General features: G+C 32.4%; 1 protein-coding gene across 1 annotated transcript; it reads right to left on the reverse strand.

Moving 5' to 3' along the window:
• Positions 1-1,159: 1,159 nt before the first annotated feature.
• On the reverse strand, positions 1,160-26,796 carry LOC132699278 (uncharacterized). The gene is made up of 4 exons (XM_060665911.1): positions 26,658-26,796; positions 16,271-16,336; positions 4,288-4,449; positions 1,160-1,459 (listed from the first exon to the last, which is right to left on the reverse strand). The coding sequence occupies exons 2-4, from the start codon at positions 16,320-16,322 to the stop codon at positions 1,233-1,235; spliced, it is 441 nt and encodes a 146-aa protein (XP_060521894.1). The 5' UTR covers positions 16,323-16,336; positions 26,658-26,796; the 3' UTR covers positions 1,160-1,232.
• Between the last annotated feature and the right edge of the window lie 975 nt (positions 26,797-27,771).

The raw sequence follows: 27,771 nt of genomic DNA on the forward strand, positions 1-27,771 counted from the left end.
GAAAAAAGATAAGCTGAAAAGCTATTTATATGTTATGTTATATAATATCTTAATTTTTAAGGTAAAATTACCACCCTTTCAATATAAAACTGGGATAAGATATTGCTCGTTGACCAACTACATGAATATTTTTCAAGTATATATCTAACTAATTTAAAACTAACAGAAATCCAATATAAAATTATGCTCATTTAGTGGTCGGGCTAACGCTGTTTTCAGAGTTCGAAGGACCACTTAGGAATCTTTTGGATTCCCGATAGGTTCAGCGGAGTAATAACCACTTAACTTTGTTTTTCACTACTTTGATAAATATACGGTACTCTGCAAGCCAAACAAACATTTGTATTGCATATCAAAATTAATTGAAATTAGGAGGCATTCGCGGGGCGTCTCGACCCACGCCCGTTCCACGCGTGAATCCCGTCTTCTTCATCCTTGTCCTAGTGCGGTGTTGCCGGGTTGGGTCAAAGCTTGGAATTAATATTTAGTCTTTCGCCTGAACATTTAATTAGATTAGCTTTATATTTTTAAGACGGTGTATGGTCAATTCAAGTTGCTACAAAAGTATCTAAAATTTTAAAATAAAGCGGATGTACTTTGTAAAGGGGATTTAGTTTGAATCACCTTCATTTTTGTTTAAAAAACTTGAAATAGTCAAACGAAGCATTGATTTCAAACATTGTTAAAAGGAACTTAAGATACTGAGAATCTCACTTTTTGATTTTAAGCCGACATAGTGCTGAGTATATGCTCAAATTGAGCTTAACCTATTTGCACCAACTATTCTGTTTTTCCGTGTGGAGATATGCGATTTCATCGATTTTTTGAAAGCAAAAAGAAACAAAGGCGTGTGGTAAATTTGGAGGGTCAAAACCTAAACTGCCTAGAACAAGCTAAATGTCATCGTTAATTTGTGGTCACTATTGATGCATTGCATAACCAAATACCAGGTCCAACTATCGCTTAAATATATTATGCCAGACGTAATAATTATACCTTCCTTTTAGCGCCAAAATTAATTGCAATCACGTTAGCGCAAATGTATTAAAAATGCTGATAGGGGAATTATCTCAGTGTTTGGCAAACAAGATAACGTCAACAGCGAGGCACTGACACACGGTTATCGACTGGGAAATTGCCTTGCTGATCGAAAGGACACCAACAAAAACAAAAGCAACGTCGTATGTGTTTTTTATGCGAATTACAATAAATACATATGCCCTGGTATTTTCCTAAGTACATTTGAAAGAGGCAATATACACGGTTATCACTGAAAACAACCAGACGAAAGGCGACGAAGAGATCCTAGTGGAACCATTACAGGCATCTGAAAAACACGCGCAGTTGGTCCTTAAAATGAAGTCCGTGTCTCCTTTTTTGCAGTAATCTGTGCGTTCTCGATGTTTGTCCAATATCCAACCGCAAGAACGTACTATCCTTGGTATTCGATCCGTTTTCACTGTAAAACATAAACCAAATGTCTTAGGTATTTCCTGATTTGATTGGGTTTAGATGACGTTCTCATATTGCTTGTGTAATCGACACAGGCCAAAAGAAGAATTTGTAAAAGCTTTAATTTCGTTAATTTAATAATTTCAATGAATTTCTGATTACAAATTCCAACATTCTGTGGGCTCTGTTTAATATATTGGTCATGTGTCAATCCAAATCAAGTCTACTTTCCAGTGTCACTCTATACCAGTATACCAATTTACCAGGGGCCACTCATATGTCATTTCGAAGCCAGAGAACATCTTCGTTTTTGGTTTCTTCAGAAACAAAGCGATCTCCATTTTTACTTTAAGAATTTACCGAAAATATTGTAAGCCAAATAAACCATAGAATTCCAAATGTAATTTCCAAAAATGGTGATTTTCTAAAGAATTAACTAACCAAACCTGTTTTAGATTTTTCAGATGTGGAGTTATCTGCAATATTATCAAAATGTTTCAAAGGTAGAGAATAGGATAGACAGCAATTTCCAAGCTTTCTGCCAAAAATAACTTAAATTTGATTCGGCGCCACTAACAGAAATCATGTTTAGATATATATTACTATCTAAGAGAAAAGCTACATGGCTTTTTACCTAAAATCACTGTAACAACAAATCTTTTCAACTTTGCCCAAAAAGCAAGTCACGCAATCGAAGAAAATAGTCAGATCAGAATTATTTTCACCGATTTTAATAAAGTTTTTGAAAGAGTAGATCGTGACGGATTGTTTGGCGAAACTGTGCAAATTTGAATTGTCAATGGACTAGCCGCTTCGTATTTATCAAGTGGGAATTTATGGTGTACAAAGGAGGAGAATCCAGGAATTTTTTGACAAGACTTGGTGTGCCGCAAGGAATAAATCTTGGTCCGCTTTTCTTTTTATTACCGATAAATGATTCGCCAGGGGTAGTTCAGAACTCGAATGATTTAAAACTTTGTGTGCATTTTTTATATTTTGTTTGGTTTTTGCGCCTCAGCAGATTAGGTACTGTTAATATACGGCGCTAGTCTACGATAGAGCAAATTTCATTATCTCAAAGTTGTGAAGATTGCTAGGGTACACAATTTAAAATTATTTTAAAGTATAAATGGCTACACAAAAACATGTGAAGCATTTTTTGAAATGGAACAACTTATCTTTAAATTTTGTTTTGAATTTCTTTTGTCTATATTTTCTGAAAAATCTTACAAAAATTTACACCTTTTATAAAGTATGTCATATACCTAATACTTTATTTATTTTAACTTAAGAAACTGTTAGTAAGAAACTGTTAGCGAACAGGGCTCTGTTAAGTTTTAAAAATAAAAAGGAGAAATAACTTTGTTGGAGCCGCAGATAAAGTTATAGATATAGTTATAGACAGTTATCAGCAATGTTGGTGAAAATAACAGCAAAATTTTAAAGTCGCAGTAAATAATATTGAATACCTATTACTACAACATTACTCAAAAATGTGCCCTTCAACTTAAATACCCATGTTTAGGGTTTTTCGTATATTTTCTTGGACGTTCCTTAGCATAAACGATATTATTCTCCTACACTCGCCCGTTTCTGTGAGTAACGATTTAAAAATCTTGACTTGTCGATGATAATTAGGAGAAGCTTCATCCTACTGAAACCACATTTGTTCGATCTCAATGTTCTTCTTCTGCAAAAAGTTTAAATATCTAGGCCCATTAAGTGGTTAGCTAAAAAATAGGTTCCAATAACTTTAAACTTATTTCCTTAGAACTTACCTACCACACACTAAGTGACCAATGCTTTTGGTTTTGCACTTCCTAGAATAAATTGACTGTTGAATGATAATAATAATTCATTTATAACAGTATTCAAAATCACGGCCTAGAACTTCTTGGTGTAGTAACATATGGAAGGGATAATGCTTGTCTTTTCAAGTGGTGCGTTTAATAGAAGATTGGGATGTATCACATAAGCTAGCTACTAGACGGCCACTAATTTGGGGATTATCTTGAACTTGAAGTAAATTTTACAATTCTGTTTCCCCCTTGGTGGCATTCCGGTTTACCACTTTTTCATATTCAATACTGCCACTAGTATTAAACAGTTTAGATAAATACTTAAGAGATTGTTTGGTTGGTATACGTTTATTGGGATACATGAACTTGTAAAGTCTTACTACCAACAAAGTCTTCTTTTTTCGCCTCACCTAGTATATAGATCATATCAATTAATTCAGCTTTAGACAAACTCCATAATTAGTTTTTTCAATTTAACTACACCATAATAAAATTCATTAATTTATTTACCTAGTTGATAAGTCAAAATTTGATAAGGTCATTTTGTAAGGTATTAGATAAGTTAATATAAATAGCAAACATATACTAATATATTTCTGAAAATCATTTTCGAATTAACGTAGAAAATGATATACATAAATCATACAAAAGCAAACATTTGCTTCAAAGCTATTAAACGGCTAGAACAAGAAAAAAACAAACCACACCACAGTATTCTACGGAACAAATCCGATAGGAACGTTCTTTAATCTCTTCAATAATTTAAAAGACAACGGAGATACGAGGGTGATCCCAAAACTAACAGAGATATCCTATAAAAGTTTAATTAATTGATTAAGTTTAATTAAATTATTAAGTAGCTCAGAAACTAAATGAATGAAAATATTCTAGTCCAAGGGGCTGGACGTTGATTTTCGTCAAAATTACCTTCAGTGGCCCTGTTTTTTTGTACATCATTTTGATGATTAGTGTAATTTCTGTTCAATATTGTAAGAATATTGTTTACAGATGCAAAAATAAAGATTATTATTATTACCTGCTTGCTTTAATTTGCGACAGAACGGTAGGTGACCGCCCATCTTAGAATCGGAAACGCACTCCTGCAGAAACGGACTGGCTGTTTCGTTTGCTTGAATATCACCGCATCCGGGATCCTCAACCGAGTTGCATTGAAAGCATTTTATACCATCGCCAAGGTCTAAAAATTCTCTTCACTTAGTGCAACTTTATAAACAGAAAGCTGAAACTAGTAAGTATACATTTATGAACTATTTTTAACTATTTCATCTTTTCAATCGAACCAGAAGGTGGTTAGCTCGGTCATTTCCGTGTATGATCTGTTCATAGATATAAGAAAGTGACCAATTGCTTTTGAACGGATTATTCAAGGGTGGTCATTAACATACAATGCAACAAGATTATTATTACTAATTAAGGTAATTATTAATTAACCAATTATTAATTAATCAATTATTATTTATTAATTATTAATTAAAGTAATAATCTTGTTGCATTGTATGTTAATGACCACCTTTGGATAATCCTTTCAAAAGCAATTGGTCACTTTCTTACATCTATGAACAGATCATACTCTACATGAGTTCTATGTAGTATTTTGCATGTGATAGTTCTAAAGATTAACTAAAGATTAACATTTTTAAATTCAGCTTAGAAATTGTGAAAGCTAAAACTGATATATTATTACCTAACGTGTTAATTTTTAAAAACCATTTAAAAGAAGCATGTATTTGTTGATGAGTAGATAACACGTCCATTCTAAACTCTAAATATTTTTTTAAAAGCTTTTGATCAAAATTTTCTTTTTCCTTCTATATTTTTAACAGTACAGTCATTATTTGTTAGTTAACTGAAAAGAAAGTGTCACTTGAATATGTGCTGCAACAGAATCGTTTTATGAGTATATGAAGGTAAAATTTATATAATACTTATATATTTTTTTATCCTTTTTATCGGACAATTTTATATACTGTTTCTGAGTATTGAAATTTTAAAAAACTGAAAATATATCACCGTTTGCTACAACATTAATGACACTTAAAGATGGAAAATAAAAAATCCACTAATAATTAATATTTTTTAATGGAAAATTTGTCCATAGGTCTTCTAAAAATGTTAAGCCGGGTCCAGACTGGCAACCTAACCTCATAACGTAACATCGTTGCGAACCAAGGAAATGTTTGGCTCGCTTGTTTTCGAGTTTCTGTTCCATCGAAACGTACGAACGTCCGAACCGAACCTCATACAATATTTGGAATACATTCTGGCGAGCTGTCTTTAATTTCAGTTTGTTTTTGCGTCGGGAAGTAAACACTACGATATGGATGTAGCTGCTGCGGCTTATATGCATTTTGAATTAAAAAATAAGAAGAAAAGACAAAGGCGCTGGTGGCAAATGCATTAACTTTCGGAAAGAGATCAACAAAGTTTACTGCGTGATTTGAAATTCCAGTCAGTTAGTGGAAACTATAAAAATTTCACGAGGATGTCGCCAACAGACTTTTTCATCAATTTTATTGACCCGAAGATAATGGAACAAAATACCATATGAGAAAGGTTATTTCAGTACAAGATACATTGGTAGTGACATTACGGTGGTTTCAGAGTTTGGCGAAGGAAGTTTCATTAGGTGACTTATAGAAGTAATTAGGTGACTGATAGGAATGTTGAAAACGAGATTCGTGCGGAGACTGATGACGTGCGGAAAGGTTCTGATGTTGCTGATGTGAGCTATGAGAATTTAATGGCAATCTCCTGTTTACATATTGTGGTACCTGAGATGAACAAAAGTAGTTCAGAGGACATATTTATTGCTTCACCGAGTTCTTTCCATGCAGCGCTTTTTCTAATTATATTGAAATATTGTGGAAGTTTCGGGTTCCACAACACCTCTTTTTTCCGATATATTTCTATAAATTCGAAGGTTTCTTCTTTCGACCACTCCATTTTTACAAGAGCGGTACTCTCGTACATGTAGATAGGTGGTTTTAAAAGACTGAGTTTTCCTCCAGATGCTGTATCATTAACACGTGTCATTACTTCGAAGGTTCGCCATTTTACCGACAACGGACGGCTCACTGCGAGCAGTACGCTGTAAAATTTTGACAAGATGCGGTGTATACACAAGTTACATTACACGGTTCAGTTACCCGTCTGGACCCGGCTTTAGAGGACATGGAAGCTGCCATTGGGAGAACCGCGGAGATAATAGGCATTCCTAATGATTCACTAGAAAGTGTGACATTCCGTCACCTGAATCATTGCTACAGAAATGAAAAGAAAATGGTCAATTTACTTGCAGTAGTGAAAGAATACGCCGATTTCTGTACAAAATCGAATATAGGATTAAAAATATTGATAAGCACAGTTGCGCCAAAGATATCCAATGATTGGTGAAATGTTTGACTCAACTTCATCAATTTCATGTAGAAAAACGAAATATTTTAATGAGAATTGGTTCGACACCCATAACACAAAGAAAGCATCGAGAGGAAAAATAATGTCCATTTTACACTGAGGGAAGCTGGGCTAAATAAAAATGCTTTGCAACTTTCAGCAATAAAAATTAAACCCTGCTCACTAGACTACCATCGAGACATTAGAAGCGAACTTTTTAAAAATTTGGTAAAAAGTTTTCTTCTTCCAAATATCCCACCAGGCAGCGAAATGGTTTATTATTATTTATTCACCTTAGCTCAAAAAGCAGCAAAAAAAGAGGTATTGCAAGAGTTCTTTAGTCGGCATGACCTTTACTTTGAAACCAGCTGGAATTTAAAGAATGAGGTTATAAAAAATATCGTATTATACTCCTTATATTATAATCTTATCACTGAGATTTAAATTCTATAGAAAAGGTATTGGGAAAATAAAATTAGACGCCTTAAAACAAAAGCAAAAATTTCCGCTCATGTAAATTATGTTATTAAAACTCAGTGTGAACTACTACTAGCGATTGTAGAAATGTGTTCATTATGCATTTGAATTGAAAAATAGTTTTTAAAAAACTTGTTACAACGTTCCAATAATAATGTTCCTCGATTATAGTGATAGCACAGATTCAAAATATTCTGACGATTAATTTTATTTCATATTTATTTGTGATTTATATAATTACAATTATATAGTATAAAAATGCAACAGAATGTATTCTTACTTTTTACAAAACTTCTGGATTTCTCCTTCGTCGGTTTTTGCTGAGTCGAACTTGCGGACATTTCCCTAATTATCCCCTTGGATTGTTCAGAGCTTAACTGAAAATGGCTCGTATTGGCTACATATTGTCTGAGGGGGCGGAGCGAAATACTGGTGAAAAATACAGACCTGAGTTGCGGTTAAGATTCTTTGGTTTCTTATATATTTCTTTGGATTCGCTAGATTTTTCATACAATAATTAAGTACATGCAAGAATTGTAGTTTTATCGAATAAAATTTTATGTCCAGTTTCATGATTATGTTCGACAACTACTGATGAGTTTCTTTTCTTTCTTTTCTTCTATGCATGACACGTTGTAAACTCCTGGTAACTCAAACGAAATTTTATCTTTGACAGATCGAATTCTTGAGAGATTATTGGTGGTAAATCTCTTGACATGTGGAGAGTGATGTTTTAAATGTAAGCAAAACTGTAGCACCTGCTTTCAAACTCATTGGTTTTGGAATGTTGTTGTCAAGTGTGATTTGCGATGGAATGCTTAATATCTCTATGGTGGAAATTATTCGAGAAGAGCAGATGTAAGGTGCTTTAATTCTGGGTTCAGTGAGGACTTTGTAAACAAGAGAAGTTGATAACCGATGATTTTTGGGCCGGATTCTAATGTGTGTGTGGGTTTTCACAGATTGACCCAATGGTAGATCTGGTTTTCTATTGATAAGAATGTCTAAGAATGGGAGATTATTATTAGTTCCAAATTCAATGGTAAAACGAATGTTATTGTGTGTAGAGTTTAAATGGCTAAGGAATTCTCTGTGGAATTCTTATCCATGAGGTCAATTAACAAAAGTATCATCCACGTAGCGTATCCTTTACAATTTTGGTTTTGGTTTTCTTCTCAAAGACTCTAATAAATATATTTGCGATGACCGGTGATAATGGAGAACGCATTATATTTATTTTTAGTTTAATTTATTTATATATTTCGTGATTCAATTTCCCTACTACTGGAACGATACCCTGCAGCAATATTACAGTCAAGATCATTTATCGTATGTTGTTTTAATTTTCACATTAAAGTTTTTAAGCGCTCCACGAAATACTTATCACAACTTCCTAAATAAAATAAGTGCATTTGCCACTGTGGTCATTCCTTTCATTCAAAACATCAGGGACCACATTTCAAAATTTCTTACAAAATATAATACACAATAAAATCACATTTACCACTTGTCCAAAAAACTCTCAACATCTTCGATCCGTCAAAGATAAAATTCTGTTTGAGATCCTAGGAGTTAACAGCATTCCATGCATATGCGGCAAAGAATATATTGGAGAGACAGAGAACCTGACAAAGAAAGTTGTCGAACATAATCATGAAACTGGAGATCAAATCTTATTCGAAAAACTAAAATTCTTGCATGAAATCAGCACAACAACAACAACAACAAAAATCCAAATCGCGACTTAACAATATGGAATCAGTAATCCGAGACAATGTTTATGCTTCAGTGTTTAACTCCGCCCCACTCAAAGAGTTAAATGGGTACAGAGTAGAACGCAAACCGGTTTCACTTAAGCTCTAAAGAAGCCAAATAATGATTGGCGAATTGTCAGAAGTTTCGATTTGTCAACAACCGATCCAGAATTAATGAAGAATATTTGTAAATAGTATTTGTAAATATTTTGTAATTTGTAAATATATTCGGTTAAAAGCTCCTTTTTATGTCTTCCCGTAAAATCGTACATTTGTTGCTCAAATAGAAGAAGAAGAAGAAGAAAGAGAATAAAAATACGAAATTCGAAGAAAAGAAAGGCGAAAATCGCAAGAAATTTCGAAAAATAGTAAGGAGTAAATTTTAGTACTGATGACGTCTAGGATTACACAGCCCACCATTTTACCTGCACCATTTTTTTCAATAGTCATTAAATAGAGTTAGTTGTTTAAATAGAACATATTTCTGCTACAAAATACAAAGGAAATTGTCTTTGCCTTTCAGAGCAAGAAAGATGGAAATGGTGAGTCATTTTAAGCACACCTCTCCTATTGATTGAGTGTTATTACACTTTTGATTTAAATTTTGTATATAAAGACAAGCAGATAAAAGGACAGTGTGTTATAGCGGTGCAGTTAAAAATGCTGCTAGCTGCAGTCGTGAATTTATGATTAATGATGATGAATTATTAATTAAAAAGATAATAAGTAGGTAGATTCCTTATACGAGGATGATTTGGATAAGTCTCGAAGCTTACAATGATATAAACGTTTTTTATTTATTTTTTATACTTTTAGGCATGTAATCTTTATAAATTCTCCTCAGTTTCAGCGAGTTTTTGAGGTTAGGAAACAGAGCGTGGTCGCTGGGTGCTAAGTCGGCCGTATAAGGTGGATGAGGAAGCAATTCGAATTATAATGCATTGTATTGTCATGGCGACAAATTTTTTTTTCGGCAAATGTCTATTTTCTTCATTTCTTTGTTCAATTTGTAGAAATTGCTGGTAGACTGATAGTTTTATTCTTTTCAACGTAATTTGACATTTGCTTGAGGCCATCATGTCAATGCCTACTACCCAAAACATTGAAAAATTGATAAAAATCCATTTAGCCGAGACGAAACGTCCTACTTAAAATCGATTAACGCCATATTGTAGAGCCGAAAAATTGTACACGAGAATGTGACTTTTCATCTTTTTAAAAAATACCAGAAAAAAATAAAAACGAAACCGGTAAATTTCCTTTTTTTATATGGTATCTTCAGAAGGGACACATTGTACAGTTGTACAGGGTAGTCAACAAAGTTTATTAACGCATTGGCTTCAAAAGTTATGAGAAAATGGTAAATAGAAAATGTGTAAAGATTGTTAGTATGTCAATTTAAAATTATTTTGCAGTATTCAGTATAATAAAACATACATTTTTATATTCGAACCCTCTATTTTTATATTTTGTTTTGAATTGTTTTGTTAATAATGCCTAAACCTAATAGTTTTTTCAATATTTTAATTTTTCTGAAAAAAATACAACTTTTCACAATTGCAAAAAATTACGATAGCGTCATAGCTATATCACTTATATTTGATATTAGCTTCATTAGAAGACATGAAAGATATATGCAATGGAATTTAAATTAGACGCTACAAGGTGTTCAAAATATCCGAATATTTTTGGATAAATTTAAGTTGAACATTTTCGACGATTTTCTTAAATACATATTATTATTTTTTCTGAAAGATCTTACAATAACCTATACCTTCAATTAAGTAAATCATATACCCATTTTTAGTACTTTTTCAATATTTACCCTTCTTTCTGTCTAAGACTACTGCGTTAATATTAGTTGACTACGACAAAACAACATTGTCCAATTTTGACCTTGCAAGTGAGTAATTAACTTAACAAAATTAAAAAAACTAAGTATGGATTTTCCTAAATCTAAATTTATTGATATGATATATACTGGGTGAGGCGGAAAAAAATTCTTTACTTGCAGTAAGACTTGTAGTAAGAAAAGAATTGGAAATTTTGCTTCAAGTTTAACATAATCCACAGGTCATTAGCTGTCAAGTGTGATGCAACCCAATCTACAGTTAATTGCGCATCTAGAAAACACAATAGTATATTATGCAACAAGTGCGGTAAACGTAATTTGACTCACGAGTTTATTTGACACGAGCGGAGTGAGTTTTTAATAAACGAGTGAGTTAAAAAGTTTACCGAACGTGTTGCATACTATACTTTTTCTACGACCGTTAGTTTTTGGGTACATTTTCGCAAAACAACAAGAATACATTCACTAACATGACTGTCAGAATTGACATAGGTCAAAATTCAAAGCGTAGGAAATATCTCCCAAAACATCCGATTGCTAACAAATCTGTGCGGTAAAATCCCGGAAATGTCCGAAGTGGCTCGGATTCATGGGAAACGAATCTGAAGTGGTAAAATGACGCTTCCCGCACGCTAGATCGGTGGGTAATTAGGTATTTTACAGAGGGGAATAGAAAAATATTATCCCTTCGATCCGGATTATACCATGACAAAAAGACAAATTTTCGAAAATATTTCATTTGCATCCAGTAGATTATACTGCCAAGGAGAAACCACTAATCCGGCAAAACTTGCTTTCTTGTTCAAATCTTCGTCAAATCATTTTATTAGAAAATGATGAAGCAAGATGGCTTTAATTAATCCATTATTATTAATACATAACATTGTGCGTTAGCAGGCTTGAAATATCTTGAAGTAGTTGGGTAAAGAACATGGCACAAGGGGAACGAATGTTTAATAAACGAGTGACTTTTCCGCTGTCAAATATCTAATTATACACCGAACGGAAAGAGTCTCTTTACAACTTGGGTTTTTTGTCCCACGGATCCGAGCCACTTCGGACATTTGCGGATTTTACCGCACGGTTTTTTTTTTTATTTTGACGTTTGTCAATTCTGACTAGCTAGATATTTTGCTAGATAATATATTGGAGAACCAATGGTGCTGACAATAGGTCGAAGGGGTAATCTTGGTTTGTGAATCTTTTTGAGTCCGTAGAGAAGAGGAATTTTAGAGTCATGAGGGGCGATAGACTTTTTCAGAGTCTGATAGAGAAAAAGCGTTAATAACAGGTTTAAGGTTCCGTTCCATAGATGACGTAGGATCTTTTTCGAGTTGACGATGTCTGTAAGAATATCTTCAATCTTTTCCTGATTTTAATTTGTGTTCATGATCACTGTAGCATTTCCTTTTTCGATTTTAGAATTACGATGCCGGGATTAGATTTTAGAGATTTCACGGCAATGCGTTCAAGCTTTACAATATTAGGTTTAGGAGGTTTTGAGTTTTTAAGCATTTTTTAGGTTTCATATCGAATTTCATTAGCTATTTGAGATTGCAGTTTGTTTAGGATAGACGCGACGTTTGAAATGATTTCCTGGATAAGAATTGCGGCAAGGACGAAGTTGGAACCTTTTGAAAAAACTGATTTTTCCGTTTTCGAAAGTTGGTGTGATGGTACATTTATCACAGTGTTTGGTAGTTGAGAAGAATTTCCCTAGTGTTGACATTAGTTTTTCAAATTTCTGAATGAGATTTTGGGTAAAAGATAAACGAAGATTTAAAGCTTTGTCATGAATCATGTTTGGAACGGTATCGAACTCGGATGGGGACAAGATGGAAGCAATTTCAAAATGTAGAGATAATAGAGTCTTATTCATTTGACCTATTTCCTTGCGGGTATGATGAATTCTTTCTCGAAGTAAAGCGAAAATCTAGATTGGGGGCTTCTCCGCATTATCATCGAGAAATTCCATTGGATTGGACGGACGCCTCGAACATGTGACTTAACCGCACTAGTTTTCTTTTTGTTTGTTAAAGAAGGATAAAAATTAGAAAAATAAAAATAAGTAGCTAAGTATTAAAAATAGGTACCTGACATACTTAAAGTTATCATATTTGGTAAAATATTTCAATTTAAAATGATCCAGATATAAACGTTTATTTCGAACATCCTGTAGCATGTAATTCAGATTCTTCTTCTTCTTCTCCCAGTGCTATCCCTCAACAGAGATTGGCGGCCACTTTTCTAAATGCGTCTTTGTCTCTTGCAACGTGAAACAGCTCTCCTACACTCATTTGAGTCCCTGATGTTTCTTCTTTCTTCCTACCACTTTTCTTCCATCCACTCGTCCCTGCTTGATAGTCTGTAGTAGTTCGTTCTTTTTTAGAATATTTCCGACATAAACTGCTTTTCTTGGTTTGATAGTAAACATTAATTTCCTTTCTTGTCCTATGCTTTATAACACTTCCTCATTAGTAGTTCTAGCAGTCCAGGGTATTTTTAAGGTTCTGCGATACAGGCACACTTGAAAAGACTTTAGTTTCTTGATGGTCAGAGCCTTGAGAGCTCAAGTGTCTACTCCATAAGTAGTTGTGACCACACGTAGCACTCAATAAACTATAATCTTAATTCAAGCATCGATTTTTGTCGCTGAATAGTGTTTTAAATCTGATTCTTATTTCGTGGTCTTGAATTTTGTTTTTACAGTATTTATTGTAAGTCCCATTTTAATGTTTTCGTTATTGACCCTGTAATTGTAATCTTCCGCGAATTGTATATCTTAATACCTTCTTTTCTTTTCCAACTTCGCCGATCTAATATTATCTCTGAATATAAATAAAGAGTGCAGTTGAAAGTACGCACCCCTGTCTGACATCTCGCTGGATACGCACTCCTTTTGTCTCCGTTTCGTTAATTTTCACAGTGGCTGTTTGGTTCCGGTATATCTTTTTGCCATTTTGGATTATTTTCAGCAGGATTTTTAAGGGGTAGCACATGGACTTATGAGTCTGTAGTCGTTTTCTGCTTTCGGATTGTTTTTTTTTTGGTAGAGGTATAAATGTTGATGTTAACCATTCCGGTGGAATCTTTTTTGATGTATTTCATCGTTCAGTGATTTTAGAAATTCAATTTGTATCTCATCTTGAGGTGGAGTTTTTTTGTTTTTACAATTTTTTAAGGCATGTTTGACTTCAGAGGTTAATATCTCTAAGACTTCGCGTTGTTCGTTTTCGTTTGTTCTACTGTAACTCTGTGACGTACTCTTCTTAATATTTTTTTATATTATTCTCTTCCACAAGTGTTTTGATTGTTTCTCATTCCACAGGGTATTTTTTCTTGTTGTAGCCAGTTACTTCTGCAATTTCTGTGCCTTGTGTCTTCATCCAGCCATCTTTAGCCTTTTCAAATTCCGTTGCATATATCGTTTACGTCATCTTCGAATAGCGCTAATATCATCGTATCGTTATTTTTTTTCCGAGTGTGAAAACTAGAATTCCTTTTAAAAAAAATTAAAATATTGAAAAAAACTATTAGGTTTACGAAAGTATTATTATTCATAGGAAAGTTAAATAATTTCATAGCGTATTAAAAACTAAATTTAAAAATAGCGTGTTGCATTTAAAAAAATATATGTTTTGTAGCGTTTGTCACGATTTCTTGAGCCATCCTGTATTGTTTAAAATAATTTGAACTTGGAATGAAGAGATAATGATGCTGCGAAAAATATGGGTGCCGTAACATTCATTAGTCCCTCATATCTAAAGTGGAAATGATAATGATGATGAAGCCTCTAACTTCGCACGACTGCAAGTAGCACCCCAATTTAAAGTTGCGTGCATGGAAACCGGCCCATTGTGAACTTTTGACTGCAATTTCATTTTTTTAAAATTATTTATCGGATAAAAAATATGCTATTTGAAAGACAATTTAATATGCTTTAATACGAGTTTAAATTGATAAATAGGGTTATTGACAATTACTCAACACTTATTTTTTAATAATGATTATGACCGTCTCTTGCCCTAATAACATCTCTTACTCAATTATGCATAGATCTAATCAAATTCGCTCTTGTTTTTTATGGAATGTTAAGCCACTCTTCTTCTACTGCAACAATAAGCTCTGGGATCTAGGTTGAGGTACGAAGTGTAGCTCTGAGAACAGAACAGATCCCCATGTCCAATTCAGATGATCCCGTGTAAAGCGATGAGCTGGAGTAAGTTTTGAACCAATTACAGTTGTTTTTGGGGTCAGGTTGGATTGGATTTACTTCTAATTGCCACGACTACAATAGGTTATTCAATCAGCGTCCGACAAGTGAAATATAATACAAAAATCCTGAAGAATCTCTTCCTTCAAGAAGAGTCTGGACCAATCCATCATCCTCCAGGTTGATTAACATATACAAACACGGGAACAACTTCTAAATAAATTGTCATGAGATGACGACCGATTCTTCAATCGGCTCTCGCAATTATCTTATACGGGATATCTGATCCTATCCGATCTGCTTACCAGCGTGAATATAAGACATCCGTAAACCGTGTTAACATACACATCATGGAATAACACATCACAAATCCAAAAATCATCACACTATTTCAAAAACTTATAGGTACTGCATCTCAATTACTTCAGATAACAAGTATACATAACAAAGATTTCTACAGATTTTTGGAACCTGGCAGGAGCAACGTCCCCTATGTGCAATGGTTCCATCCAACGGGTCAAGTTATTTTCCTTCGGACTTCTTCTCACTGTCCACTTACTAATAGCCACTCTTCGAATTTCATGGAGCTGTTGTTGCACTTGAACCGCATTAAATTGACGATTTATTGTTATTGTTGACACAATAAACCGGTCATCACGAGCCGTTGTAATTTGCCTTCTGCCTGTTCCAGGGCGCCTAGCAAAGGATCCAGTCTCCTCATTCCGTCGACATGCTCTTCGAACAGCTGCCCATGTTATATCCAGTTGTCAAGAAATAACTTGAGGGTTTTTTTGCGGTGTAAACATCAAGTCAAACAATTAAACGCTATCCAAATGGTTAAAAACGAATAATGTGAAAATTCCACTTGCAAAGGCGGTTAATTTAAGTCTATAACAAGTTTGTTGCTATTACTGTAACTACTGCATGAACACGTTTCATTTGTTTAACCGTAGCTATGGATATATCAGTACTCTTGACAAATTTAAACTCGCACCAAAGCATATTGAATTGTCTTCCAAATAGCATGTTTATTTTTTGGGTCAGATGAATAATTTCTATAAAAAAAAACTAAAGTCAAATATTTTGCACTGCGCCGATTTCTACGCATGCAAGTTCATTTGCGAAAACACTGTACCCTACTAATAGTTTGGATAGTCATGTTTCCTGTTTTCCAATTTAATAATTATTAAGGACACTTAAGTTTAATAAATTGTTATTAATCTTGGTATTAAACCAACTGCTTATTTAGATTAACGCGGATTAATTGGGATGAAATTGTTCAATATCGCATAATAAAAGACGTACTCACCTAGTGATAATGTAAAAGCCAGCAACGTAAAAATGAATTTTATTGGCGACATGCTGCAGTCTCGATCTAAAATCAAATAAAGATTTGCGGTGCAAGAAACTAAAAGCTATTTATGTTTTATTAGATATGTAAAAAAAATCGTAAACAACAAAAAGTCGACGAGGAATAACAAGAAGTGATATGTTTATTGTTAATTTTTTTATGTCAAAAAAAGTAAAATACTCATTATAAAACATCAATTTCAAGGAAATTTAATTATAAAAATAAATTTATCTATGGAAATCTGTAATACAAAAATACAAAATAAAAATAATATTTAATTCAAATAGTAACTAAAGTAAAGTTCTATTGATGTCATATTTTGTAGACAGAATGTTTTAAATAGTAATAAAAAAATGCAGTCAATACAAAAATGTATATATATATATATATATATATATATATATATATATATATATATATATATATATATATATATATATATATATATATATACATTTTTTCGGAGCGCGTATACAACAAACATTTAGGAGTCAGAGATAAGCTGGATATTTCAGTTCAGAGGTTGAGAGTCACGTAGCAAACACTTGGAGACAAACTAAATATATGGAAAGCAAACTAGCCAGATGCTAAGGAACGAGAAACATTGATCAAAGAGCTGGCAAAACAAAATTTTAAAACTTTCTAAAATTAACTGGCTTTTTTCCATAGGGTGAGTTGAAAAGATGGGACATCTCGTTACTGGCAGATTTATTATGATCATTTAGGCTTTCTAAGTTTTTATATCCTTCATTTTTAATTTAAAATTTCCTTTAAACAACTTTAAGATAAGCAAGATGAGCAACTAAATTAGGCTTTATTGTATATTTCATTTATTTCATATTATATAATTAAGTTGCTATTACTATTTAATGAATTTGTTTTTTAATTAATATTATTTTTTATTTTATTTTTTAAAATTTATTTTCAGATTCTTTGAGGAAAAATATTAGGAATTCTATAATGACATTTTTTATTTCACCGACAATGTTTTTGTAACACATTTTTCATATATTTAAAAAATTACATTACCTATTATTTGTGTAACTTTTTCTCTTCTGTTTACTTCTCTTCACAAATTTAGTTTTCGATGTCTTTTTGTTATCAAATTCAAATAATAAAAAAGACGCAAAAAGCATATTATCATCATTTACAAATCTTGATGCTTCCTTCGGCGGTTGTTTATAAATCAAATTCGCTGACGTTTCGCCAATCATCCTATTGATCAAGCTCTGAAGAAGCCAACAGAATGATTAACGACACGTCAACAAGTTCGATTCAACAACAACCGACGCAGGAGGAATCCAGAAGATTTGTAAATAGTATTACAGTAGCATGTGGAAGAAAAAGCAAGCCTTTATGGAGAGGACATCAAGCACAAAAGCAGAAAGTTAGAAGATCACCGACTGAACCTGGTAAGATTACCCTGTACCCTGACTTTTTGTTACGTTGTAGAGGAAACAACGTTATCCCTAATTTTCTTTAAATATCCCATAATATCAAAACCTAATTTTGATTTATTTCGGGAAAGATTTCATCATATCTATCAAGTAGACTAAATTTACAAGACTCTTCTGTCTCTACATCTTCAAATTGCCTCAATCTTGTCCCCATACTAGTTCGTTTATCTTCTATCAATTCGAAAATTTGAAAAACTAACTTCAACACTAGCGAAACCATCAAACTCTTCTCAATTACCAAACTTTCTGACACGGAAATATCAGTTTTTGCAAAAGGTTCCAACTCGTCCTTACCCCACGTTTTGTACCAAGGTATAATATTTCAAAGTCTGAACTCTAAAATTTCAAAAATCTCATCTCAACATCGTAATTCTCAAAGCAGATACAGAATAGATATTAAAAGTTCTGAAGAAATACAACATCAAAAATCTCTGCAATTGTTATATTGTTATTGAAAATAAACAAGAGAGACAAAATTATACGATCTAAGGGCTGCTAGTTTTAACAAGATATGTGAAATATTGAATTATTTGTAAATATCAATGTTTATCTGTAAATGAAGTTCAACGCCCTGCATTTTATAGGATCGGGCCTAAAAACGAAAAACGGCAAACACTGTCATTATCGACCCACCTTTCTGACCCTCTCTGTACATTCAATGTAACTGTAGGGACCGTATAAATGGGGTAGATCTCGCTCAATGGAAGAACATACATCGGCATTCATTTTATCTAAGCACTCGACAATTTTATAATCATCTCTTGTTCTAATGATATCTAAATTATGTATCGATTTAAACTTTGGTATTTCACTTTTATCACGACCAAGGGACGTGTTTGTTGCTATCGAAAACTACTCCATTTGACCTTAATACAGATTCAGGGACTTATTCGAAAAATCCAAAAATTAAAACGCGTCTTAGAACTCGTATTATCGTAAACTGGATTGACATAACATAACAATAATAATATTTATTAAACGTTGAGAAAGTCAAAAATGTCAACCGTGTGAAATACTCGGTAGATGAAACTCTAACAGAAAAATAAAACTACCTGAAAATCGTTGGAAAAATAACGTGAATGAAGTTAGCTTGGGATTGGGCTTAAAATCTGTATCAAATTTTAGCGGGCAAACACTGGCCATTATTTTAAATTTGCTGCATGGAGTTTATTTTTTCAAGCAAAATTAACGAAATTTGAAACACATGTTTCTCAAGGTAAGGGCGAGGGTTTGGTAAAATGTCGTAAGTGACAATTTAATACAGACATATTAAAAAAAATAGTATATTATGCAACAAGTGCGGTTGCATACTATACTTTGTCTACGATCGTTAGTTTTTGGGTACATTTTCGCAAAACAACACTAATACATTCACTGACATGACTGTCAGAATTGACAAATTAGGTATTTTACAGACGGGGGTAGAAAAATATACTGTCAGATGTTATCTTACAAATTGACTTTTTTTTTCAGGTTTTCGTAATTATACAAATCATTTTTGTATAGGAGGAGCTAGAAGCTAGGAAGAAGGTAACACAGAAAAGTCACTTTAAAAAACATCACACATGTCAGATTGACATGAGTTCTCTCTCATTAATTTATTATTTTATTTAATTAATCTAATTTGTTTCATTGAAACCCACAATTGGAAGAACAACGTGATTCCAGGGATCGCGGTGATATAAATTAAAAGATAAATTATAAATTTATATTACAAAATAAATAAATAAATAAATACGGACTTCAGCGAAACAAGTTGTATATACTTCTACTTTTTTTAAAAACTGCGTTGGATTAAAACGTCAGTATCATGCCCAATTGACAACAAACCTTAACAGCCGCATAATTACATTTAGAAAATGTTAAATTGTCAATTATTTCGGAAGCTATAAATTTGCGGAATTCAAAACACTATCACTCTCACAAAGTCACTTTAGTTTTCGCAGTCGAATAGGATAAATTTATAAAAAATGCAGGGTTTGCCATTGAAAATTATAATTTCATTTCTATATTTAATTTTTGTTCACCCTGTATTAATTTACATCCAAAATATCCAGTCAATATATGATATATAATAATTAAAGCTTCCTTATAGGAAAAATTTGTAATTGCTTTAGTGCAGGCATTTTTAACATATAATTTTAAAGTTGCCAAAAACGTTTAGACTTAGGTATAGACATTATACATATACAGGATGTTCTATTTAAAATAGGAAAGTTGGTATTTACCCCAGGTGAATTAATAAATCTAGTTGAAGTTTTTTTTCGTAGTGTCATAAGTTAAGGTTTGATTAAAAAAACTAAAATAGTTAAAAGTTTTAAAGAAATTTATAAAAAAATTAAAAATAAAACAATTCGAAAAGGCAACATTTTACCACGCTTGTTGAAAAAATTTATAAAAATGTCTAGAGGCTAAAAGATACAATTTTTTTTTTAAGGTTGAGAATTTATAAGGAGCCTAGTCCTATTAAAGAGAGAAAAATAAACTTATTCAACATATTTTTGACGAAGCACAAAATCGTCTGCAAGGTGAAATATACAATTAGTTGGATAAGGGATGGTTTTTTAAAGACTTTCAAGAGTGCAAATTTAAGTAGTTTTATTGGTCTTTTTAGACACTATTACAATCCATGCTGTACCAAGAAAATCATATTATACCAAATTTGGAAATATATCAATAATGTTAAATTGACCTTTTTTAACCCATGCTCTATATCAAATAGTGAATTACGATATTTTACAAAACTGCTCCTATATCCTGGATTTTAATATTATTAAAACTGAATGGATTACACCCCATACGTAGTAGCGTACTGAATTTCATTACAATCAAAAGTTTTCCGATTTAGGTGTATAATCGTGGTATTTTCACACCGCTACTGAAGGGCCGTGATGGGGAATAAATTTGCAAGGTACATCAGTTAGAGAAGACCTTAAAACCAGAGGCACCAAATTTCGCAAATCTTGCTTAAAAAAAGTTAATACAGAATTTTCAAAATAATGCAGTATTTGGTTGGTCCGCTGTAATTTGACACATATTTCAATTCCAATCGCAAGCTGACTTCAGCCACATGGAAAAATTAGGATACAATTTTGCCAATTTTTTTTGTTTTATAATAGTAACAGTACTTTTCGCGTTACCAAATTTTATAAAACCTGGAAACTTATCAATTTTCCTTACTCTTATAAAACCCCTGCAGCACAATTTTGCACAATCTTGTAACCGTAACCAAATTTTAGCAATACAAAAAAATTTTTACTCCTCATTCATTTGTAACTAAGAGGTTGTAATGTTGCTTATAAACCATAAATAATGGAAATAAATAAATATACACCAAACATATATATCATTTCTTTACAACATATTTTACTTCGTGTGGATTTTTCACTTTATTATGAAAATGTCTTAGTAAATATTATAAGAACTCAAAAACCCAAAGAAAATTCTACTACAACTCAATTTTATTTTGCACCAATAATTTTATATATTACCCTGAAGCGAACTTTTTTTTAAGCCCATGATTTAATTTTGCAATTAAAAACAGATGTTTTTTATTTATATTTTCGAAGAAATACCTCTCCCAGTTTCATAAACGTTGCTTCAAATGAGATATTTTTCCTTTAAAGGAATTTATGTCAATTCAAAAAAATATAACAATGACCTCCACACACGTCATGTTCTCCCTCACAAGAACTTATAGCGTAATATGGGCCTTGAAGTAATTTTAAGAGCCTCGGAAACTTTTATAAAACCGACGCAGGAGGAATCCAGAAGTTTTGTAAAAAGCATTACAGTAGCCTGTGGCAGTTTCTTTGAAAAAAAAAACTTATCCATTTGTCTTATAGCAATATTGCTCGTGTAGGAAAATCCAAGGTGATTTTGGAATTAACTACTAAAAGTGACTAGAAAACCAATTGAAAACTATTAGTAAGGAAACGTTAAATGTTAATCAATCTTTACTTCGCGTTTCTTTTTTCTGAAGGAACGGTGTTTAGTTTTTTATAAATACCTAGATAAAGTTTAGGATTAAACTAAACATCCCTTTTAAAATGGTGCCAACGAATTTATACATGAAGTAACGGAAACATTCTGAATGCAATATTATAAAAAAAAATTTTTTGGTATTTACCTTATAAAAAAAAAGTTTTCGGTTCGACAAAATATAATCTAGTCACAATTGACAAGAAATGGCAAGAAAATCATAAAGAAATTAGCAAAATAAAATTAAATAAAATCGACAAAAAGACAAACTAACCAACTCCAGATGCATATAAAGAAACATCGTCATCTGGCTACTGAATTAAATGATTTCGAAGAACGAACATGCCATGTTGCAGCATATTCTTGGTTGCGTTCATCTTCATCAAAGGCGACAATGGCCAATTTTCAGTACTTAAAACCGTAGTTAGTAGTACGAATAATAATAATTTAATAATAACATTAAATAGCTTTATTGCTTTAGCGTTTAATAACAGTAACATTGACAAAGGGCTAAAAAAATTAGACATCTGGTACAGCCAGATACTATTACGACCCAAAATTTGGCATTTAATTAACTAAAATGAAAAGCGTTGTTAATAATTAACTGTAATTAACTAAATTTATTAATTGTCGATAGAACGCAGGAAAAAACAGCCCGTATTTGGGTGTCGTTCTTTGTATCGCAGATACACATAAAATCGAGGTCAATGAAATCTTGTTAATGGGCATTTTTTCCACTCAAAAGGCAATTTTTAAATTTATTTTCCGAGGCCAACAGCGTCAGAGAGAAGTATATTAATGAGACATACTAATTAATCATCTTTACAATGTGGGCTGAGATGGACCTTTCGAAACGCTCTTACTAGGGAGACCTCGTCAGAGGAGATTCGAATTGTGCACATCCGTTAGTTTTATTGTAATGTAAAGTTGTTGGGGGAAAACCACAAATTCTATAACGTGCATCTCTACAAATCACACGAGGCACCGGCGTTGAACACCCGAAAGCAGCCGAAACATTTATCCAAATAAAGAGAGAGGTTAAAATACAAGTGTAATCACGGCTCAGATAGCAAATTAATTTATAAAATGCGGTGAAATTTATTTTACGTTGGTTAATTATCTATATACGTGGTTTCCACTATACGTACTTACAGACACAATAAAATTAACAGTTTACAAAATAAAATAGAGGTTATTGGACATGATATAAAGAACAACAATTTACGCTATTGTTTAAGCTAAAAAAAAGTATAACTTCTATTAAACATACTACAATGAAGGTATAGGTAGGTATTTCATTGGTACCTAAGGGATTTTTATTTTACAATTTACAATGGGCGCTGTTCTTTTCTAAAATTTTAATGTTATTTCATTTTTTTCATACTTGTTATCCTGAGAACTACTTAGGTAAATTTTATTTTTTTTGTATAATCTAAAGTGCTTTTAATTGACAACCATATCCTCAAAATCATATTGCTTATTGAATAAATTTAAAAAACCTCAATAATTTTAGCTGTGAAAACAATTGGGCACACGTGTTTATTAACCTTTCACGATTCGTGATAATCGCCGTATGCGATTTTCCGAGTAAGAGGTACCTAAATACAATTTTACTATGACCCCAATGATTTATTTAAAATAATTGTGAACCTTTAAACAAACACATTTATGATAGGTTTGACTCGTTGATTAATTAAAATGCAATTGAACCTTTTAAGCTGAGTCACTGTAAATGTTAACAGATGCATTTTAAAAACATTGTAATGTAAACAAATCGTAATTATTCTCTATGGAGGAAAATTCTTTCTCCCTCCACGGAAACGCTTTGCCGGCCTCCCTCATGCGCTGCCCCGAACGAGCCTCGAACGCCCCGATACGATTTGGACAAATACGGCTATCTCAGTTGTTGGTGTAAAGTTTATATCGATTGCACATATTAAACAAGCCTGATCTAACCAGATATGGCGAAATATTAAATTCTTCGCAAGAGCACCTTCACCAGATGTAAAACCCTTTTGTTTCGAGGGCAAAATATTTGAGAAATGCTCTCATTTGCTTGTCCGTTTTTTCTCCAGAATCAAGCTCTGCAGATGTTTAAATTTTAGCCCTTAAGGCACCTAAAAAATATTCTACGGCTACTATGCCTACTATACCTCCCATGCGCCTGGAACCACCGTCAAAGCATTTTTAGTTTTTTTTAGTTTAACACGATTCTAGATGACTCAAAATCATTTAATATTGGGCTACTAAAGGTTTATTGACGTGCCTTTTCTGTGCCCGTGCTTGCTTCCACAGTACAGGTAAATATGAATAGAAAATGCATTCTTTAATTATGTGGACAATATACTGCAGAATTATAAGGAAACAAAGTTGCAATAAAGTGTTATTAATACCGATGGTTCCTGTTGTCCCAGTCTTAACAATGTGGTATCAAACATATAGATGCTACTCGTAAAAAAATGTTTGCAAGTAAACTGGTGTTCCCATTTCACTATGAAAAATGAACCGACGCATTAAAATAGACAGTTTGTTAAAAAATTATATAAACTGGACTAAAATATTGACTTGTGTACTTGTTCCTCCTGAAAGTATTTTCTCAATATTGATATTTCTACAAATATTTTGCCTTAAGTAAGATAATTCCGACATTTTTGTTATGTTTCAAGTTTAATATCGAACTAGTCAGATTTTGTTTGCGTTCGTGTAACTCGAATTATTATTCGAGAAATTCCTGCCAAAGTGAAGTATTAAATTATAGATAACAATTGCAGATAAAGGGTTTTGTACAGTAATTTACAGTAAAAGTCTATTTAGAGATTATAAGCTTTGCTTTCGCAACCAATCATTGAAATTGTAATATCAATGTGTAAAATTGTTAATTTAGTTTTAAGTTGGATAAAACAATTCCCAACGATTTCGATATGCTTTTTTCCAGGAAATTCGTAATGCATTTAAAAATTTCGTTATCTAGGCAAGGATTTTTCAGTTAAGATAAGAATGTTTTAGTAAATATTCTGGGATTTTAATCTATCTGAAACGATGCTTTGAGATTCATGAATGAATTAATTCTACGTCGAAATTAACCAGAATATTACTTGGATCTAATGTAATGGTTTGTTATTGTTCAATGAAATTAAGGAGGAATTAAGTAGGAAACTATAAGTTTTTGCTGTAAAGGGTTTTAACACTGAAGGTAGATATTTTGCTGGAGAATGTATTGGAGCATGAGTGGTGCTGAAAATAGATCTTTTTCAACAATTCTGATAGAGAAGAATCCTTTATAACAGATGTAAGGTGGCGTTCAACAGATGACGTAGGATCTTTTTTAGTTGACGATAGGATCCGTCTGTAAAAATATCTTCAATTTTTTTCTGACATTCAATTTTGTTTATGACCATTTTCTTTATCTGCTCTAAGAATTACGATGTCGTGATTAGATTTTAGAAATTTTAGAGCAATGCGTCCAGACTTCGGAACATTAGAGGTTTGGAATTTTTAAGGGATTCTGAGACTTCAAATCGAATTTCATTAGCTGTTTGAGATGGCAATTTGTTTAGGATATACTCCACATTTGAAATGATTTCCTCTTTTAGGACATAACGTGGGGCAAGGACGAAGTTTGAATCTTTTGTAAGAACTGATTTCACCGTCCCGGAACAGTGGTGCTGATGCGATGATACATTTATATTATATACGGGAATATAATATATAAGCGGATACAAAGTAGAATGTGAGCGAGTGTTAATTAGGCTCTGAAGAACCAAACAAGATGAAGATTTGTAAATAGATGGTATTAAGGTAGCGTGTGGACGTTTCTTTAAGAAATTAAGTTTTTATAATCTTATCAGGTTGTAATTCAGTTTTTACCTCATTCTGTAATTGGGTTTTACCTGTATTAAATTAATAAATAAATAAATTTGGGTTTGAGACTGCTCTACTGAAGTAAAATATATATAAATGGTTCTAATAACAAAATATCTATCTTCAATCACGTACAATATATTAAATTACATTTTTTATTAACTCTTTTAGTGAGATACATTTTTCTTAATAGATATCTGCTATCTAGTTCGGTTGTTATATTAGATTTTTCTAGAAACATTTATTTAAAATAATAAAATAATAGGTAATAAATAGATCATCAATACAATTCAATAATTCATCTCAATTTTGTACAGGCATAGAATATGCACTAGTTCATGTATAGGTAAACAAATCCCAGAACATGTCAAATTGCCACTTAGATATATATAAAATACCAAATAATTAGTGTTTTTTTTTTTAAATAATATTACATCTTCCAAATTTTTTTAATAAGTCAAGGTATACAAGGCCTATCAAAAACGGATCAATAAATCGATGAAAAAACCGATTTACAAGCATTTATCAGTACAGGAAGGTTTTTTTATTTTAGCAGTGTGACACCTTAGAAATTTTGAAGTCATTTGCCATTATTGCTGTTACAGTCATTATTTAATATATTTAGACCGCAGATGGAAAAAAAATTCGAAAAAGAATGGAAAACCGTGTTACGAATATATGAAGTAAAATTTACTTTTAATACTTACATATTTTGTGTTTTATCGAACAATTGCACATACTGTTTCTACGTATTTAAATTAATTTTTTTTTTTAAAGATACAGGATTATTTCTAAGAAGCTATTGGGACTCAGAATATAGGGAAACTTGAAAGAACATATCATGAAAATTTCTCAGAAATTTAAAAATAGTATGATATGGAGCATATTCGAAGCTTCCAAAGTAATTGTTCCAAGAATTTGTACTTAATACGTCATGGATTGAAATTGAAATATATGTTATCGACAATCGTATATTTGTTTTAAATTTCCTAATACTGTAGGAATGTTTTTACGACAGTAGATATTAAGTATTCGTTATTACTTACTTGTACACTCGTTGTTTTGTAAAATATTATTGATCCTTTACTTCCTCTGAGTTAATGGAGTTGATCAACACTGTTCTCCACGCATTATTCGCTAACACCACTTTGATTCAACTAAATGAGTACTTATGCAATTTTTTCGTTGTCGATACACATATGTCAAGAACGAGTAATCCTTATATCAATTTTTCTTGACCTTTTGAACCTGTGTTTGTTATTTATGTTATGAATCAGAACAATAAACAAATTATATACCGAGAGCTTTAAATTCTCTAAGCAGTATTATATTTTTAAGTGTTTTTTTTGTTTTGGAGTGGCAGCTATACGGTGAAATGCCGATCTCAGACACAACTTCACCAGTACAGCTATCGTAGGTGCTAAAACCTCATGTACGGCGGAAGAAATCAAGTGACAGATGACTAAAAATTGCCAATTCCATATATTTGTATTTGACTTTACCCTCTTTGTTGTTTTTTGTAGAGTTTACAGTTTTAGACCCCAGCTTGGAGGAAGGCGGTCGAATCTTTTAGCGTGACTACATGCTACTACAGTACACTCTTTAATTGCATTTCAGTAATTCTGAATACATTGTCGAAAGACACTACCATCATTCTTAAGGTATTTTCGCCTTGTTGGGCATTTATTTTCTTTTAATACTTTTCTATTTTGCGCACAGCTATGCTGATTCGTGTAAAAGTGAAATGAATAATTTAAAAGATATACAGTCCATTCAATATCAATGAGGAAGCCATAAGCTCGACAGAACAGCATGTAAACTCAACAAATACTGAATATAATTTTTCGTGAAATAATCATAGTAAAAAAAAAAGAAACTTTAGCGCAAAGGTTGAGAATATCATACAGTCCACAGACATTTCTGATAAAAATATCTTAAGGTCTGGTTTTTCAAAGAAACTTCCACAGGCTACTGTAATACTTTTTACAAAACTTCTGGATTCCTCCTGCGTCGGTTTTTGTTGAGTCGAAATTGGTGACGTTTCGCTTTCTTCTCAAAGGCGTCCATAAATATATTCGCGATGACTGGTGATAGTTGTGGCTATGGGTTCTCCACTATCACCAGTCATCGCGAATATATTTATGGAAGCCTTTGAGAAGA

This window comes from Cylas formicarius, unplaced genomic scaffold (assembly GCF_029955315.1).
Source record: "Cylas formicarius isolate icCylForm1 unplaced genomic scaffold, icCylForm1.1 PGA_scaffold_3__17_contigs__length_32017465, whole genome shotgun sequence".
Classification (NCBI taxonomy): Eukaryota; Metazoa; Arthropoda; class Insecta; order Coleoptera; family Brentidae; genus Cylas; species Cylas formicarius.

Excerpts from the sequence above, each read along its gene's own strand:
- LOC132699278 (XM_060665911.1), bottom strand. The coding sequence starts at position 16,322 with ATGTCGCCAATAAAATTCATTTTTACGTTGCTGGCTTTTACATTATCA. Across the intron at positions 4,450-16,270 it reads GGCTTTTACATTATCACTAG|ACCTTGGCGATGGTATAAAA; the intron begins GTGAGTACGTCT and ends GAGAATTTTTAG. Across the intron at positions 1,460-4,287 it reads TCGCAAATTAAAGCAAGCAG|TGAAAACGGATCGAATACCA; the intron begins GTAATAATAATA and ends TATGTTTTACAG.